Raw genomic sequence first — 17,773 nt, 5'->3', positions numbered from 1 at the left:
ATGGAGTGAAACAAGTCCTAAACGGCTTTATACTAAAGCCACCCATACACATTATAGGACTGTCAGGGTGCTTTCACACATGCGGCATTTCGCCAGTTTGCCGGATCCGTCACACTTCAGTACAGTGCAATACAGTACAATGGCATCGCGGCAAGCTCCGGTCACATTACAGCATGTAACCAGAGCTTGCCGCGATGCCATTGTACTGTATTGCACTGTACTGGAGTGTGACGGATCTGGCAAACTGGCGAAATGCCGCATGTGTGAAAGCACCCTTCGCTGACAACCATCTTGGCCATCTCTCCCGTTTGGCCGAGCGCTCCTGTGTTTTAGACAGACATGTTTACTGGTAGCTTATCTCTGGAAGAACAAAGAAATCAATAGCCAGAAACTAGGCATGATCAACATCTTCTTTGACCATCAGCTGGCCGGTGCCCCCATACACATCAGGCCAAACCCGTTGAAATCTTCGGGTGCGACCTAGTCTCACGTCTATCTCACAACAACATCAATATCATCATCATCATCGCACATACTTCCAATTAGAAATGTAGTACAGTTCTCCTGATATATCCAAGTCTCTTACCTCATGTGCAGGGCATTGCAGTTTAGGTATCCATGGTTATGACCATGAGCAACTAACTGTCAAAATATGAGTGGACGTAACTATGGATTCCTAAGCTGCAATGGCCTACAAATGAGGTAAGAAACATGGCAGTATCAGGAGAACTATACTAAATTTCTATAATTGAAGGTATTTGCTAATATGATTATACCTATAACACATTGGGATAGCATCTTAGAGATGGGAATACCCCTTGTGTGCAGAGGACTCCGCCATGTGTATGAGCTCTTATGTGCATTTCAACCTTCTACCACTCTAGAAATAAGTAAAGATGAATAGAACATGCCCATCATTGCTGCGTTTGGGTTCTACAAGTAAACCTTAATTACTACAAAAATCGCCCATCAAGTTTAATATATATTTTCCACCAAGTAAAGCCTTTGTTGTTAGGGCAAAGGACTGGTACCCTTGACATCTGTTGTAAATATGCCAATATTTAAGGGGTTGTCCACTACTCAGACAACCCCTTCTCAGTCTGAGTGTTTACCATCGGAATAGAACACATTCACTTCTGATGCCGGCACCATTCCAGTGGCGTCAGCACTCGCTCTGCCAGGGCTCAGGTGACATTGTTACGTCATGCGAGCCCTGCGCTCAAATCAGTGCCAGATTCCTTGCCCAATACTTTGGACATATCAAACATCAATAATAAGCAAGAGCGCAGCCGCAGCTCTGTCTTCCTCTTGATGTTCGATTTGTCTGGAGGCCAGTGGCCAGTTCGATTTGTCAGTGAAGCCAGTGCTGAGTGGGCACAGGGCTAGTATGACATAAAAACTTCACCTGAGCCCAGGCAAAGAGAGTGTCGGCACCACTGGAATGGTGCTGGCATCGGAAGTGATGTGTTTTTATTTTAACGGGGGCAAGCACACAGACTGAGAAGGGGTGTCTTAGTAGTAGACAATCCCTTTAAAGAGATCTGGTAACAAACAACCTGTCAGCCCTGAAATTGCACTAAGAGAAGCCATACCTTAGTTAAAACTCATGTACAGAGCACTGCAATCAGGGCAATGTCATCAGGGAGCACACGTCTAACAGCGTAACCAACTAGTTCAGTGCTGTCCAACAACACAGCAGAGGGAAACCAAGACTGGCAAAACTATCAGAGGGAAGATTCTCTAGACCTCGCAGCCCCATCCATAGGGAACATATGATCAAAAAGGTTTTATCGAAAACCATCATGCGGAATGTTAACCAAAAGTATGGCTCCTCTTAGCACAACGTCCCTTATCAGGACCAGTGCTTATTTTGAAATGGATTTCAGAACTAACCGAAGTCAGTATTTTAGAACTTACAGTACAGGACAAAAGTTTGGACACCAGTTCATGCAATGGTTTTCTTTTTTCTTATTGGGATGTGCAAATTATAGATTCAGACTGAAGGCAGAAAAATAACGAATGAAGAGATATGGAAACAGGGAGTAAAGAAACATGTGAAACCAACTGGTATATGTATTAAACTTTTGAGGACTTCAAGTACCCTTCTTTTACTCTGCTGACAGCTTTACACCTTGGCATTCCCTCGTGCAACAGCCTTGAAGGAGATCCCATGGGTGCTGAGCATTTGATGGCAGCTTTACCTTCACTCTGCGATCCAACTCATTCCAAACCATCTCCATTGGGTTTAAGTAGGGAGATTGTGAATCCATGTACTCTGCTGCAGCACTCCATGCCTCTCCTGCTTGGTCACATGGCCCTTACATAGCCTCGAGGTGTTTTTTGGATTATTGTTCTGTTGCAATACAAATGATGGTACCAACCAAATGGTATGGAATGTCATTGTAACATGCTGTGGTAGCCATGCTGGGAAAATATGCCATGAATTTGGAATAACTCATCAACAGGGTGACCTGTAAAGCAGCCCCTCACCATCACACCTCCCCATCCATATTTCACGGTGGGCACAACACATGTAGAAACCATTCGCTCACTTTTTCTGAATTTCACAATGACATGACTGAAAGTACCAAGAATCTCAAATCTTGACTCCGTAATTTCCACCGATCTATGACTCCGTAATTTCCACTGATCTAAAGTCTAGTCATTGTGTTGCTTGGCCTAAACAAGTCTCTACTTGTTTCCTGTCCTCAGTAGTGGCCTCTTTGCAGCAACTTGACCATAAAGACTTGGTTACACAGTCTCCGCTCCTTCTCCAGCAGTTAATGTTGCGATGTGGCTGCTACTTGATGACAAATTTTATCTGAGGTACATCTAATTTGTGGTTTCTGAAGCAGGAACTCTGTTGAACTTCTCTGGAATAGCCCATTCTTAATCTTCCTTTCCTTGGTCTTCCTTTCATCAGAACCAGAATGTCAGACCTTCATGCCTTAAAGTAATGATGGACTGTCGTTTGTCTTGGCTGAGTGCTTTTTACCATATTCTGGCTTAGAACAGTTGTGGAATAGAATTCAACACTGCACTGTAACACTGCTTCTGAAAAACACACCTGATGATGGCAAAGGCTTTCTGAAGACTAGTGTCCACAAATGGATTCTTATCACGGCATATCTGTTCGCTGGAAGCCATTCAGTGAGAGACTTGATGAAACTGCTTTAGAGAATGTAAAAGGGGTGTAAAGTGGGGTTCTCTGAGTAAAAGGAGGGTACTATGAGGATTCCAAAGCAGAACACACATTCTGGTTTAATTTCACAAGTGTTTCATTACTCGTTTCTATGTGTCCTTTGGTGGTTTTGCTGCCTTTAGTCTTAATCTACAATATCCACATTCCAATAAAAAAGAAGCAATATTGCATGAACTGGTGTGTCAAACTGGTATTATATAAAACTTTTATACATTATAAAATACCAAGTAATTACTCCCCACTTCCACTAAAAAGTCAACAATATGAAGGCATAAGATAAAGGAATATAATACAAAAAAAAACATAAATACAGCACAAAGTATATATGATTGTAGTGAAAGTTGTATGTGGCAGTCATGGTAGCTATTAAGTTCCTATAGCCTACATTTGCCGTTTTTGTGAATCTTTAGTTTTTTTCATGCTCAAAAACATACTGCAGAACATCTCATAGCAGAAGAAGGTGAGTCCAGTTGAAACAGCAGCTTTGAGCAAACTCGGAGACAGTCCTTTAAAAAGGCCTTTAAAGCCTTCTTCTTTTCGCACACGGGAAGCACAGTCCACCAGTCCTTTGTATGTCTTGACCTGTCAGAGAAGCAAAGTAAAATTTGTTGGGTACAATAGATGCACAAATCCACTTTTCAATGTGCATGAATATAAAGCGTTAAGTACATTTATAATGATAAAAAAATGCCCAAAAACAGTCTAGTCATGAAGTACATTTCTATATGAAACGCTCTACACACAACCCACCATTCTTAAAACTCGGGGCCTGTGGCAACAAGGTATTACTTACCTCTCCAAAGGCTGCTCTCGCCTGCTCAAACCCCCCGACCTGAAGTCTTTTCTTGAAGAGGTCAAGTGGATAAGTAACAGTTTTACTAATCACTCCGGCTCCACTGCCGCACAGGAGGCTCTTCAGGTTATCTTGTGCAAAGGGAAAAAAAAAAAAAAAAAAGAGAAAAATACAATTTACTTCTTTGAAAAAGGTAAGATTGTAATCAATACCTTACTGAATGAAATTTCCAAAACTTTAACAAAAATAAGTATCAGACTATTTTTATACCCATAATATGAAAGGATAATAATAATAATAATAATAATAATAATATTATTATAATTTTCAGTACAAAATCTTCAGTTTTACTCAAATTAGCTGATGCAAAAATGAATGTAACACACATAAAAACAACTAATCTAGTATCCTGTATGACTTCATGATTTTTAAAGGACAGCACCAAGTCTTCCTTTCATGATGAGGTTGGCGATCACATGTTATTTATAGCAGGACTCATCATTATGAGTGGTGTTTTGTACATGAGTCTTAATGAGGGGCGGCAGAAATAAGATGCACCAAATTCAGAGACTTTAAAAAGAAAAATTGGTGACTGTAGTAAAATTTCTGCATAAGAAACGTTGCAATTCTAATGATTTTGACGGAAGTGCGTAGCCTGGTCTCATCTCATTTTAGCATTTTTGAAACTGGTGTTAAAGCACCAAAGCTTGCCACACATTTGCACAACGTCTTCCTAAATGAGGACCTCCTTTTTATTAAAGGGGTTGTCCATTTTATTTTATTTTTTAATCCTCTGGTTTCCTGTGACTACAAATAATAGCCATACTAACCCAATGTCTCTCCAATGCCTGCTCTCTGCCACCGTATTTGGTCTTTGTTGATGAGGCCACAGCGACGATATCATGATGACATCAGGTGACTGCTGCAAGCAATTACTGGACGCAGTGATCTGGTGGAGTCAACATCACTACAGAGCCCAGCGACTGTTTGCAGTAGTCTGAAATGGTGGTGGAAAACTGGCGGAGTGGCATTGAGTAACACAGCTGTATTATATACTAATATATATATATATATATATATATATATATATATATATATATATATATATACACATACACACACATACATATATACATATATATATATATATATATATACACATACATACATACATACATACATACATACATACATACATACATACATATATATATATATATATATATATATATATATATATATATATATATATATATATATATATATATATATATATATATATATATATATATATATATATATATATATATATACACACATACATATATATATATATATATATATATATATACACACACATATACATACACATACATACATACATATATATAGAATTTTTTTTTTTTTATTTATATATTTATTTTATGCACTGGAAGGCAACAGTTTAAGCAAAAATTAAAATCAACAACCTCTTTTAAAGGCCTAATTTAGATGTATTTATGTATCTGTTAGGCCTCTTTCACACGTATGTGTTTCCGGCACGTGTGACGTCAGTTTTCACAGGTACCAGAGAAAAAACACACATAGACCCATTACAATCATTGGGTCTGAGCATACGTTGTGTTTTGACATGGACAGTGTGTCTGTGTGGCGCAGACGTGTGCTCCACTTTGTTTCTTTTTCTCCAGCAGCACGGGTGTCACACGGACCCCACAGTGATGTGATCCGTGCGACATCAGTGTGACATGTACCGGAGAAAAGATGTAATTGAAATAAAATTATTTTTGTTATACTCACCTGTCTCCATCACTGCCGTCTTCAGCGCTGCTGTCATTTGCTTCGAGGCCCACTCATTATGCTCATGCATATTCACTGCACCTCGGACCCAGAAGCAGCAGCATTGCTGGAGACAGCAGGGCCGGGGACAGGCGAGTATAGATGTTCATGCTGCCCGTGAGGTGTATGGATGTCACATGGAGAGCACACTGACAGCACACACACACAGACATACGGACCAAGAAAAACGTGTGCGCTTTGCATGGACGTGTGAAAGAGGCCTTAGGACATAGTACGTTATTAGCTTGTATCGTTAAACCTATGATTGGGCCACGATCTGAATGGAATGTGATCAAATTACAGCTCCAATGAAGAAGCCTATACAATTTGCCAATAATGTATTGAAAATGGATTTTCTAAACCAATCATATCTTTTCATTAGAACTTAAAGTCTCTTAAAAAAAAAAAAAAAAAAAAAAAAAAAAAAACAAAAACAAAATTCTGAGGTCTTGTTTTTCATTGACATAACAGATGTGTACAGTGCCCTGAAAAAGTACTCCATCAACTTTTGCACATTTCTCTATGTTGCACCCACAGACTTTAAATATATTTTATTGTGATTTTATGTGATACACCCACATGGAGTAGCAAGTATTTGTGAAGTGTGAAGTAAATGATACATAGTTTTCTAAATCTTTTAAAAACCTAAATCTGCAAATTGTGAAGATAATTTGTCTTCAACACCCTATAGTCTAATATAGTGCTGCGCTATAATCCACTGTAGTGATAAAGCATTGCTGTGGATTATAGAAACGCAGAAAAAAAAAACCCACAGACAATTGACATGTTGCTTCTTTTTTTGGCAACAAAATTTGCAAGGAAAAAAGAAGCAGCGTGTGCACAGCAAGTAGGATTCTCATAGCCTTTGCTGGCATCATGCGTTCTTCCCTGCAGTATTGATTAAAAATCTGCAAGGAAAAACACATGAAAAAAAATGTGTGTGGGAGATTGGGGGGGGGGACAAAAAGATAAAAAAAAAAACCCCAAAAAAACCACAATGTGTGCACATAGCCTAAATAAAACCCTGAGGGACCCATTGCCTCCAGGAGTCACCCAATTAGTAAACTGATTCTACCTGTGTGTATTTTATTTTCATTATAACTACAATTGTCCTGTGAAAGCCTCAAAAGTTTGATTGAGAAAATTAGGGATCAAACAGGATTTTGAAAACCAAGGAACACACCAGACAGGTCAGGGACAAAGCTGTAGATGTAATTTTTTGTAAACAAATAGCCCAACCCCTCAAAATTTCACAGAGCACTGTTCAATCCCTCATGCAAAAATGGAAGGAGTATGGATGGAAGAAATATGGCTACAAACATGCAAAGACATGGCCATCCATCTAAACCGACATCCTAAGCACAGAGAGCACTAATTTGTGAAATAGCCAAAAGGCCCATGGTCACTCTCGAGGATCTTCATAGAGCCATAGCTCAGGTGGGAGACTCTGTCCACAGGACAACTATTAGTTCTAAACTCCACATATCTGGCTTTTATGGACAAGACGCAAGGGGAAAAAAAAAAGCCAATTTTGAAATCAAGCCGAAAGAAGTCCTCTTTGCGAAAAAACATAGGTGACACAGCTAGAATTTAGGAGAAGGTGCTCTGGTCAGATGAGACCACAGTAGAACTTTTTGGACTAATCGCAAAAAACTATATGTGGTGGAAAACGAACAATGCACATCACCCTGAGAACACCATCCCTAGCGTCAAACATGGTGGTGGCAGCATCATCTTGTGAGGATGCTTTTCTTCAGCAGGGACAGGGAGGCTGGTTGATGGTGAGATGGACTGCGCTAAATATAGGCAAATCCTGATAGAAAAACCTGCTAGAGGCTACAAAAAAATAAATAAAAAGACTTGACACTGGGGTGTAGGATCACCTTCCAGCAGGACAATTACTCTAAACATACTGCCTGATACCAAATTCTTTGGTATTATTATCTTCATTTAATTTGTCTTCAATGAAAAAAAAAAAAAAGTTGTCATAAAGCCAAATTGGATATAATTCCACACCAAACATAAAAAGGGGGTGGACAAAAGTATTGGCACTGTTTGAAAAATCATGTGATGCTTCTCTAATTTGTGTAATTAACAGCACCTGTAACTTACCTGTGGCACCTAACAGGTGTTGGTAATAACTAAATCACACTTGCAGCCAGTTGACATGGATTAAAGTTGACTCAACCTCTGTCCTGTGTCCTTGTGTGTACCACATTGAGCATGGAGAAAAGAAAGAAGACGAAAGAACTGTGAGGACTTGAGAATCCAAATTGTGAGGAAGCATGAGCAATCTCAAGGCTACAAGTCCATCTCCAAAGACCTGAAAGTTCCTGTGTCTACGGTGCGCAGTGTCATCAAGAAGTTTAAAGCCCATGGCACTGTGGCTAACCTCCCTAGATGTAGAAGGAAAAGAAAAATTGACAAGAGATTTCAACGTAAGATTGTGCGGATGGTGGGTAAAGAAGCTCGACTAACATCCAAACAAGTTCAAGCTGCCCTGCAGTCCGAGGGTACAACAGTGTCAACCTGTACTATCCGTCGGCGTCTGAATGAAAAGGGACTGCATGGTAGGATACCCAGGAAGACCCCACTTCTTACCCAGAGACATAAAAAATCCAGGCTGGAGTTTGCCAAAAGTTACCTGAGAAAGCCTAAAACGTTTTGGAAGCATGTTCTCTGGTCAGATGAGACAAAAGTAGAGCTTTTTGGGAAAAGCCATCAACATAGAGTTTACAGGAAAAAGGAGAAAAAAAAAAAAAAAAGGAGGCATTCAAAGAAAAGAACACGGTCCCTACAGTCAAACATGGTGGAGGTTCCCTGATGTTTTGGGGTTGCTTTGCTGCCTCTGGCACTGGACTGCTTGACCGTGTGCATGGCATTATGAAGCTTGAAGACTACCAACAAATTTTGCAGCATAATGTAGGGCCCAGTGTGAGAAAGCTGGGTCTTCCTCAGAGGTCATGGGTCTTCCAGCAGGACAATGACCCAAAACACACTTCAAAAAGCACTAGAAAATGGTTTGAGAGAAAGCACTGGAGACTACTAAAGTGGCCAGCAATGAGTCCAGACCTGAATCCCATAGAACACCTGTGGAGAGATCTCAAAATGGCAGTTTGGAGAAGGCACTCTTCAAATCTCAGGGACCTGGAGCAGTTAGCCAAAGAAGAATGGTCTAAAATTCCAGCAGAGCATTGTAAGAAACTCATTGATGGTTACCGGAAGCGGTTGTTCGCAGTTATTTTGGCTAAAGCTTGTGCAACCAAGTATTAGGCTAATGGTGCAAATACTTTTGTTCGGCCCTTTTTTGGAGTTTTGTGTGAAATGATCAATGATTTTATTTTTGTTTCATTCTCTTTTGTGTTTTTTCATTGCAAGCAAAATAAATGAAGATTGCAATCACAAATTCTTTGGTATTATTATCATTTTCAAGAAGAAACTGAGTATTATCTGACAGAATTGCAGGGGTGCCAATACTTTTGGCCAGCACTGTATGTATCATTTTCTTTCTATTTCACAAATACTTGCTACTTTGTGTTGGTATATTATATAAAATCCCAATAAAATACATTTAGGTTTGTAAATGTAATAAAAAAATGTGGATAAGTCTATGGGGCAGGAAAACAGTTTTTAAGACACTTTGCATATTATATATACAGTATATCACAAACGTGAGTACACCCCTCACATTTTTATAAATATTTTCATATATATTTTCATGGGACAACACTAAAGATATGACAAAAATTTGTTGTGCCCTCTAAAATGACTCACATAGCCATTAATGTCCAAATTAATGGCAACAAAAGTGAGTACACCCCCTAAGTGAAAATGGACAAATTGTGCCCAATTATCCATTTTCCCTTCCAGTGTCATGTGACTTAATATTGTTAGAAGGTCTCTGGTGTGACTGGGGAGCAGGTGTATTACAATTTGGTGTTATCACTCACACAATCTCTCATACTGGCCTCTGGAAGCTCAACATGGCACCTCATGTCAAAGAATTCTCTGAGGAACTGAAACAATTAATTTGCTTTGCTACATAAACATGGCCTAGGCCCTAGGCTATAAAAAGATTGTTAACACCCTGAAACGGAGCTCCAGCACGGTGGCCATGACCATGCAGCGGTTTAACAAGACAGGTTCCACTTAGAATAGGCCTAGTCATTGTTAACCAAAGAAGTTAAGGACACATGCTCCGCATCATATCCACAGGCTGCATTTTCAAATTATACATATGAGTGCTGCCAGCATTGCAGCAGAGGTTACAGAGATCAGCCTGTCAGTGCTCAGACCATACGCCACACACTACATCAAATTGCTCTGCATGTGTGTCATCCTAGAAGAAAGCCTCTTTTAAAGATGATGCACAAGAAAGCCCGCAAACAGTTTGCTGAAGACAAGTAGATTAAGGACATGGATTACTGGTATCATGTTCTGTGGTCTGATGAGACCAATATAAATGAATTTGGTTCATATGGTGTCAAGCATGTGGGGCAGCAACCAGATGAGGAGCACAAAGACAAGTGTGTCCTGCCTACAGTCAGCCATGGTGGTGAGCGTGTCATGATTTGGGGCTGCATGAGTGCTGGTCAGCTGTGAGGAGATTGAGGGAACCATGAATGCCAACATGTACTGTGTCATACCGAAGCAGAGCACGATCCATTTCCTTCGGAAACAGGGCCGCAGGGCAGTATTCCAACATGATAACAACCCCAAACACCTCCAAAACGACCACTGTTTTGCTAAAGAAACTGAGGGGAGAAAAAAAAAAAAAAAAAAAAAAAAAAAGGTGTTGGACTTGCCAAGCAGGTTGCCAGACCTAAACCCTATTGAGCATCTGTGGGGCATTCTCTAGCATTCACCAGTTCCATAATGTCATCATGGAAAATTGAAGAGGATTCCAGCGGCTCCTGTGAAGCGCTTCAGTGCTTGAAAATAACGGTGGGCACACAAAATATTAACACTTTGGGCACAATTTGGCCACTTTCACTTAGGGGTGTACTCACTTTTGTTGCCAGCAGTTTAGACATTAATTGCTGTGTGAGGAGTTATTTAGAGGGCACATCAAATGTACTGTTATACAAGCTGTACACTGACTACTGTACATTGTATCAAAATGACATTTCAGTGCTGTCCCATGGAAATATACAACTAAATATTTTCAAAAATATGAAGGTTGTACTCCCTTGTGATATATCTATCTATATATACACACACACACGCACAAAATTGTACAGATATACACTGAAGAGTAAAAGTACTTCGATATACCTCTTTTATCATGATTACATGGAAGTAGCCAGCTCCAGACTCTCTGCAGTAAGTTGTAGGAGGAGAACTGAAGACCCGCATAAGGAAATACTGCCAGCAATGTGGGACACAGGCCACGATAGAATGTAAGTACTCCTTCTGTTCTGTACATAGTGATGATGGCATGGCGCAAAGTCCTATACACCTGTGTAGCAAACAGCAGAGGGTTTAGCCACATTAATATGATTTTTGTAATTTTCAAAAGCGTACCTGTTATTTCAAGTGACTTTTCAAAATAAGCCGTCATGTGTATACATGAGGATTAGCATGGTTTCTGGCCATTATACTAAATTTAACCTGCACGTTAAACCTCGGCAGGCTCTCTCTAATTTTGACCAAGATGGTTTTTCGGAGGGTTTTTTTTTTTGCTTTTTTTGAGTGGATGATTATTCTAGGAGGCAGCTGGGAGGAAAAGTGGCTAACAAGTGACTAATTATACATATTTCTCTGATAAAATATGATAAAGTCTCTATTTGCTAGTACTATAGAATTATGCAAAGTTTGTTGAAACAGACTAAAAAGGGCTTTACACGCTGCAACATCGCTAGCGATGTCGCGAGCGATAGCACCTGCCCACGTCGGTGGCGCGTCACGGGGTGATCGCTGCCGTAGCGAACAATATCGCTACGGCAGCGTCACACTCATTTACCTGTTCACCAACGTCGCTAAACAATCTCTCCTTTAAGGGGGAGGTTCCTTCGGCGTCGCTAAACGGCCGCCCAATAGAAGCGGAGGGGCAGAGATGAGTGGCCAGAACATCCCGCCCACCTCCTTCCTTCCTCATTGCCGACGGCCGCAGGTACGATCTGCATTCCAAACGAGGAACGATTTTTTAAAAATGAACGTGTACACGACAAATGATTTGACACCTTTTTGCGATCGTTACTGATCGCAAAAAAGTGTCACACACAACGACATCGCTAACGAGGCCGGATGTGTGTCGCCAACACCATGACCCCGACGATATCTCGTTAGCGATATCGTTGTGTATAAATGGGCCTATAGACCATTTAACTGTCACTAGATCAAAAGTAAATCAGTTTCTGCTCTTATTTCACTCCCAGTTGTTCCCTAAGTATTCAGGTTTTTTTGTTTTTTTTTTTAAATCCACCATACGGTTCCAGATATATGGGTCTTTTTAATTAGTGCCACCAACAGTGTGCGCCAACCTTATGAAGACTTACAAAAAATGTTTGACCTCTGTCATTGCCAACAAAAGATATATAACAAAATATTGAGATGAACTTTTGTTATTCAGCAAATACTTCTTTTCCACCATAATTTGCAAAAAAATCTTGAAAAAAATCAGACGCAGTAATTTTTTTTATTTGTTTTCTCATTTTGTCTCATAGTTGTGGTCTACCTATGATGTCAATTACAGACCTCTCTCCTTTTTCAGTGGGAGAACTTGCACAATTGGTGGCTGACGAAATAATTTTTTTCCCCACTGTGTATAGTATAAGGAACAGGAAACGTTACTATGTCATTTACTGAATTTAATATTAATTCTTAATAGTCAAGGTTGAAATTAATATTGGAGCCTCCTTTTACATAGGCAGTGAATAAGTTTTGCGGTCTAGCATTGGTGGTCCGCGCCAAAGCAACCAAGTGTAAAGAAAAAAGTGTTAATACCTAAAATGAAAAGATTACTAAGCAGTAAATTGCAAAATTACTTCTATTTACATTACAAGAACAACCTGACAATACCATGTATGAATATCAGAATGAAGGGAATTTTGTTTACTTACCGTAAATTCCTTTTCTTCTAGCTCCAATTGGGAGACCCAGACAATTGGGTGTATAGGCTATGCCTCCGGAGGCCGCACAAAGTATTACACTAAGAGAGAGGGGAGCCAGCACGATCTGAAAATGGCATGCATCATATAAAAAGTGAAAATTCACAGATGTATTCCAACTGTACTGTAATATAAATGAGATTTTTAGCAAATAATTGATCAATTCTTTGAGCAACCCCTGCCAGCCCAGGTCCCAGCATGTGGAGCAAGCTCTACACATACCAGGACTATATCAGAACTGACCCTCCCAGTGCCAGAGAGCAACCATTGATAAAGGCGGAGCAGATCTAAGTATGGTGCTTAATTAGCAATGCCTGTGGAAAGAGTGAGGCAACTGAATGTGTACAGCTACCAACAGGAGGAATATATTGCAAACCAAGATCAGGCGTGCATAGCATGGTGGTGACCAGCCACCAGACATTTGTAGCATAACTACAACCAAACAGAGAGAGAGGGGAGCCAGCACGATCTGAAAATGGCATGCATCATATAAAAAGTGAAAATTCACAGATGTATTCCAACTGTACTGTAATATAAATGAGATTTTTAGCAAATAATTGATCAATTCTTTGAGCCACCCCTGCCAACGTCACGGCAAATCTCAATAGGGGGGTCCTACTCTATATTCTGTATTTCATGTGCCATGCGGCCTCCTAGATAAAGTTAAAAGCAGAACCATAATGGAGCACACATACCTGTAACCTGTATATATAACCGCTTCTATGTTCTGCTTTTAACTTTATCTAGGAGGCCGCATGGCACATGAAATACAGAATGTAGAGTAGGACCCCCCTATTGAGATTTGCCGTGACGTTGGCAGGGGTGGCTCAAAAAATTGATCAATTATTTGCTAAAAATCTCATTTTTTTATCAAAGTACAGTTGGAATAAATTTGTGAATTTTCACTTTTTATTTGATGCATGCCAATTTCAGATCGTGCTGGTTCCCTTTTTTTCTCTGTTTTGACCGTAGTTATGCTACAAATCTGGTGTCTGACCAACACCATACCATGCACGCCTGATTTTGGTTTGCAATATATTCCTCCTGTTGGTAGCTGTTCAGACTCAGTTACCTCACCCCTTTCCACAGGCAATGCTAATTAAGCACCATTCTTGGATCTGGTCCGCCTTTATCAATGGTTGCTGTTTGACACTGGGAGGATCAGTTCTGATATAGTCCTGGTATGTGTAGGTCTTGCTCCACATGCTGGGACCTGGGCTGGTCTCTATCCACAAGTGCCTTTTTGCAACATAGAAGCGGTTATATATACAGGTTACAGGTATGTGTGCTCCATTATGGTTCTGCTTTTAACTTTATCTAGGAGGCCGCATGGCACATGAAATACAGAATGTAGAGTAGGACCCCCCTATTGAGATTTGCCGTGACGTTGGCAGGGGTGGCTCAAAAAATTGATCAATTATTTGCTAAAAATCTCATTTTTTTATCATAGTACAGTTGGAATAAATTTGTGAATTTTCACTTTTTATTTGATGCATGCCAATTTCAGATCGTGCTGGTTCCCTTTTTTTCAAAGTATTACACTAAAAGTGTAAAGCCCCTCCCCTTCTGCCTATACACCCCCCGTGCTCCCACGGGGCTCCTCAGTTTTGGTGCAAAAGCAAGAAGGAGGAAAAAATTATAAACTGGTTTAAAGTAAATTCAATCCGAAGGAATATCGGAGAACTGAAACCATTCAACATGAACAACATGTGTACACAAAAAAAAAAAAAAAAAAAAAAAAAAAAAAAACAGGGGCGGGTGCTGGGTCTCCCAATTGGAGCTAGAAGAAAAGGAATTTACGGTAAGTAAACAAAATTCCCTTCTTTGTCGCTCCATTGGGAGACCCAGACAATTGGGACGTCCAAAAGCAGTCCCTGGGTGGGTAAAATAATACCTCGTAATAGAGCCGTAAAACGGCCCCTTCCTACAGGTGGGCAACCGCCGCCTGAAGGACTCGTCTGCCTATGCTGGCATCCGCCGAAGCATAGGTATGCACCTGATAGTGTTTCGTGAAAGTGTGCAGGCTCGACCAGGTAGCCGCCTGACAAACCTGCTGAGCCGTAGCCTGGTGCCTCAAAGCCCAGGACGCACCCACGGCTCTGGTAGAATGGGCCTTCAGCCCTGAGGGAACCGGAAGCCCAGCAGAACGGTAAGCTTCGAGAATTGGTTCCTTGATCCACCGAGCCAGGCTTGATTTGGAAGCCTGTGACCCTTTACGCTGGCCAGCGACAAGGACAAAGAGTGCATCCGAGCGGCGCAGGGGCGCCGTACGAGAAATGTAGAGTCTGAGTGCTCTCACCAGATCTAATCAAGTGCAAATCCTTTTCACATTGGTGAACTGGATGAGGACAAAAAGAGGGTAAGGAGATACCCTGATTGAGATGAAAGGGGGATACCACCTTAGGGAGAAATTCCGGAACCGGACGCAGAACCACCTTGTCCTGGTGAAACACCAGGAAAGGGGCTTTGCAAGACAACGCTGCTAGCTCAGACACTCTCCGAAGTGAAGTGACTGCTATTAGGAAAACCACTTTCTGCGAAAGGCATGAGAGAGAAATATCCCTCATAGGCTCGAATGGTGGTTTCTGAAGAACCATCAGCACCCTGTTCAGATCCCAGGGTTCTAACAGCCGTTTGTAAGGAGGAACGATGTGACAAAGCCCCTGCAGGAACGTGCGTACCTGTGGAAGTCTGGCTAGGCGCTTCTGGAAAAACACAGAGAGCGCTGAGACTTGTCCCTTAAGGGAGCCGAGCGACAAACCCTTTTCCAGTCCAAATTGAAGGAGGGACAGAAAAGGGGGCAAGGCAAATGGCCAGGGAGAAAAAACCCTGAGCAGAGCACCACGACAGGAAAATTTTTCACGTCCTGTGGTAGATCTTGGCGGACGTTGGTTTCCTAGCCTGTCTCATAGTGGCAATGACCTCTTGAGATAATCCTGAAGACGCTAGGATCCAGGACTCAATGGCCACACAGTCAGGTTGAGGGCCGCAGAATTCAGATGGAAAAAAACGGCCCTCGAGACAGCAAGTCTGGTCGGTCTGGTAGTGCTCACGGTTGGCCGACCGTGAGATGCCACAGATCCGGGTACCACGACCTCCTCGGCCAGTCTGGAGCGACGAGGATGACGCGGCGGCAGACGGCCCTGATCTTGCGTAACACTCTGGGCAACAGTGCCAACGGAGGGAACACGTAAGAGAGCTGAAACTGCGACCAGTCCTGAACTAAGGCGTCTGCCGCCATAGCTCTGGGCTCTTGAGACCGTGCCATGAACGTCGGTACCTTGTTGCCATTAGGTCGACGTCCGGCATGCCCCAGCGGCAACAGATCTCCTGAAACCCGTCCCGGTGAAGGGACCAGTCTCCTGCGTCCATGCCCTGTCGACTGAGAAAGTCTGCTCCCCAGTTTTCTACGCCTGGGATGTGAACTGCGGATATGGTGGAGGCTGTGGCTTCTACCCACAGTAGAATCCGCCGGACTTCCTGGAAGGCTTGCCGACTGCGTGTCCCGTCTTGGTGGTTGATGTATGCCACCGCTGTGGAGTTGTCCGACTGAATTCGGATCTGCTTGCCTTCCAGCCACTGCTGGAACGCTTTTAGGGCCAGATACACTGCCCTGATCTCCAGAACATTGATCTGAAGCGAGGACTCTTGCTGAGTCCACGTACCCTGAGCCCTGTGGTGGAGAAAAACTGCTCCCCACCCTGACAGACTCGCGTCCGTCGTGACCACCGCCCAGGATGGGGGTAGGAAGGAATTCCCCCTCGATAATGAAGTGGGAAGAAGTCACCACCGAAGGGAAGCTTTGGTTGCCTGAGAGAGGGAGACGTTCCTGTCGAGGGACGTCGGTTTCCTGTCCCATTTGCGTAGGATGTCCCATTGAAGAGGACGCAGGTGAAACTGCGCGAAAGGGACTGCCTCCATTGCTGCCACCATCTTCCCGAGGAAGTGCATGAGGCGCCTCAAGGGGAGTGACTGACCTTGAAGGAGAGATTGCACCCCTGTCTGTAGTGAACGCTGCTTGTTCAGCGGAAGCTTCACTATCGCTGAGAGGGTATGAAACTCCATGCCAAGATATGTCAGCGATTGGGCCGGTGTCAGATTTGACTTTGGAAAAATTGATGATCCACCCGAAACTCTGGAGAGTCTCCAGAGTAGCGTTGAGGCTGTGCTGGCATGCCTCTTGGAAGCCTTGACTAGCGGATCATCTAAGTAAGGGATCACCGAGTGACCCTGGCAGTGGAGGACCGCGACTACTGTAGCCATGACCCTGGTGAAAACCCGGGGGGCTGTCGCCAGGCCGAACGGCAGTGCCACGAACTGGAGGTGTTCGTCTCCTATGGCGAAGCGCAGGAAGTGCTGATGCTCTGGAGCAATCTGAACGTGAAGATAAGCATCTTTGATATCGCTCGATGCAAGGAAATCTCCTTGGGACATTGAGGCGATGACGGAGCGGAGGGATTCCATCCGGAACCGCCTGGTCTTTACGTGTTTGTTGAGCAGTTGTAGGTCCAGGACAGGACGGAAAGACCCGTCATTCTTTGGAACCACAAACAGGTTGGAGTAAAAACCGTGACCCTGTTGCTGAAGAGGAACAGGGATCACCACTCCTTCTGCCTTCAGAGTGCCCACTGCCTGCAGAAGAGCATCGGCTCTTTCGGGGGGCGGAGATGTTCTGAAGAATCGAGTCAGAGGACGAGAGCTGAACTCTATCCTGTAACCGTGAGACAGAATGTCTCTCACCCATCGGTCTTTTACCTGTGGCAGCCAGGTGTCGCAGAAGAGGGAGAGCCTGCCACCGACCGAGGATGCGGTGTGAGGCTGCCGTATGTCATG

The 17,773-nt window shown here is 42.5% G+C and overlaps 1 protein-coding gene across 1 annotated transcript in view; it reads right to left on the bottom strand.

Moving 5' to 3' along the window:
• Positions 1-239: 239 nt before the first annotated feature.
• The window catches only part of LOC142264621 (mitochondrial thiamine pyrophosphate carrier-like), a 33,775-nt gene continuing 16,241 nt past the window's right edge, over positions 240-17,773 (bottom strand). Inside the window, exons 4-6 of the mRNA XM_075332254.1 lie at positions 11,106-11,289; positions 3,996-4,126; positions 240-3,784 (exon numbers count right to left, since the gene is read on the bottom strand). Coding sequence (XP_075188369.1) covers positions 3,584-3,784; positions 3,996-4,126; positions 11,106-11,289 — 516 coding nt within the window. The 3' untranslated portion in view covers positions 240-3,583. The remainder of the gene's footprint in view (positions 3,785-3,995; positions 4,127-11,105; positions 11,290-17,773) is intronic.

The sequence above is a fragment of the Anomaloglossus baeobatrachus genome, unplaced genomic scaffold (genome assembly GCF_048569485.1).
Source record: "Anomaloglossus baeobatrachus isolate aAnoBae1 unplaced genomic scaffold, aAnoBae1.hap1 Scaffold_2677, whole genome shotgun sequence".
Taxonomy (NCBI): Eukaryota; Metazoa; Chordata; class Amphibia; order Anura; family Aromobatidae; genus Anomaloglossus; species Anomaloglossus baeobatrachus.
Note: the sequence above shows the minus strand (reverse complement) of the source record. Positions and strands in the feature narration are given on the sequence as shown.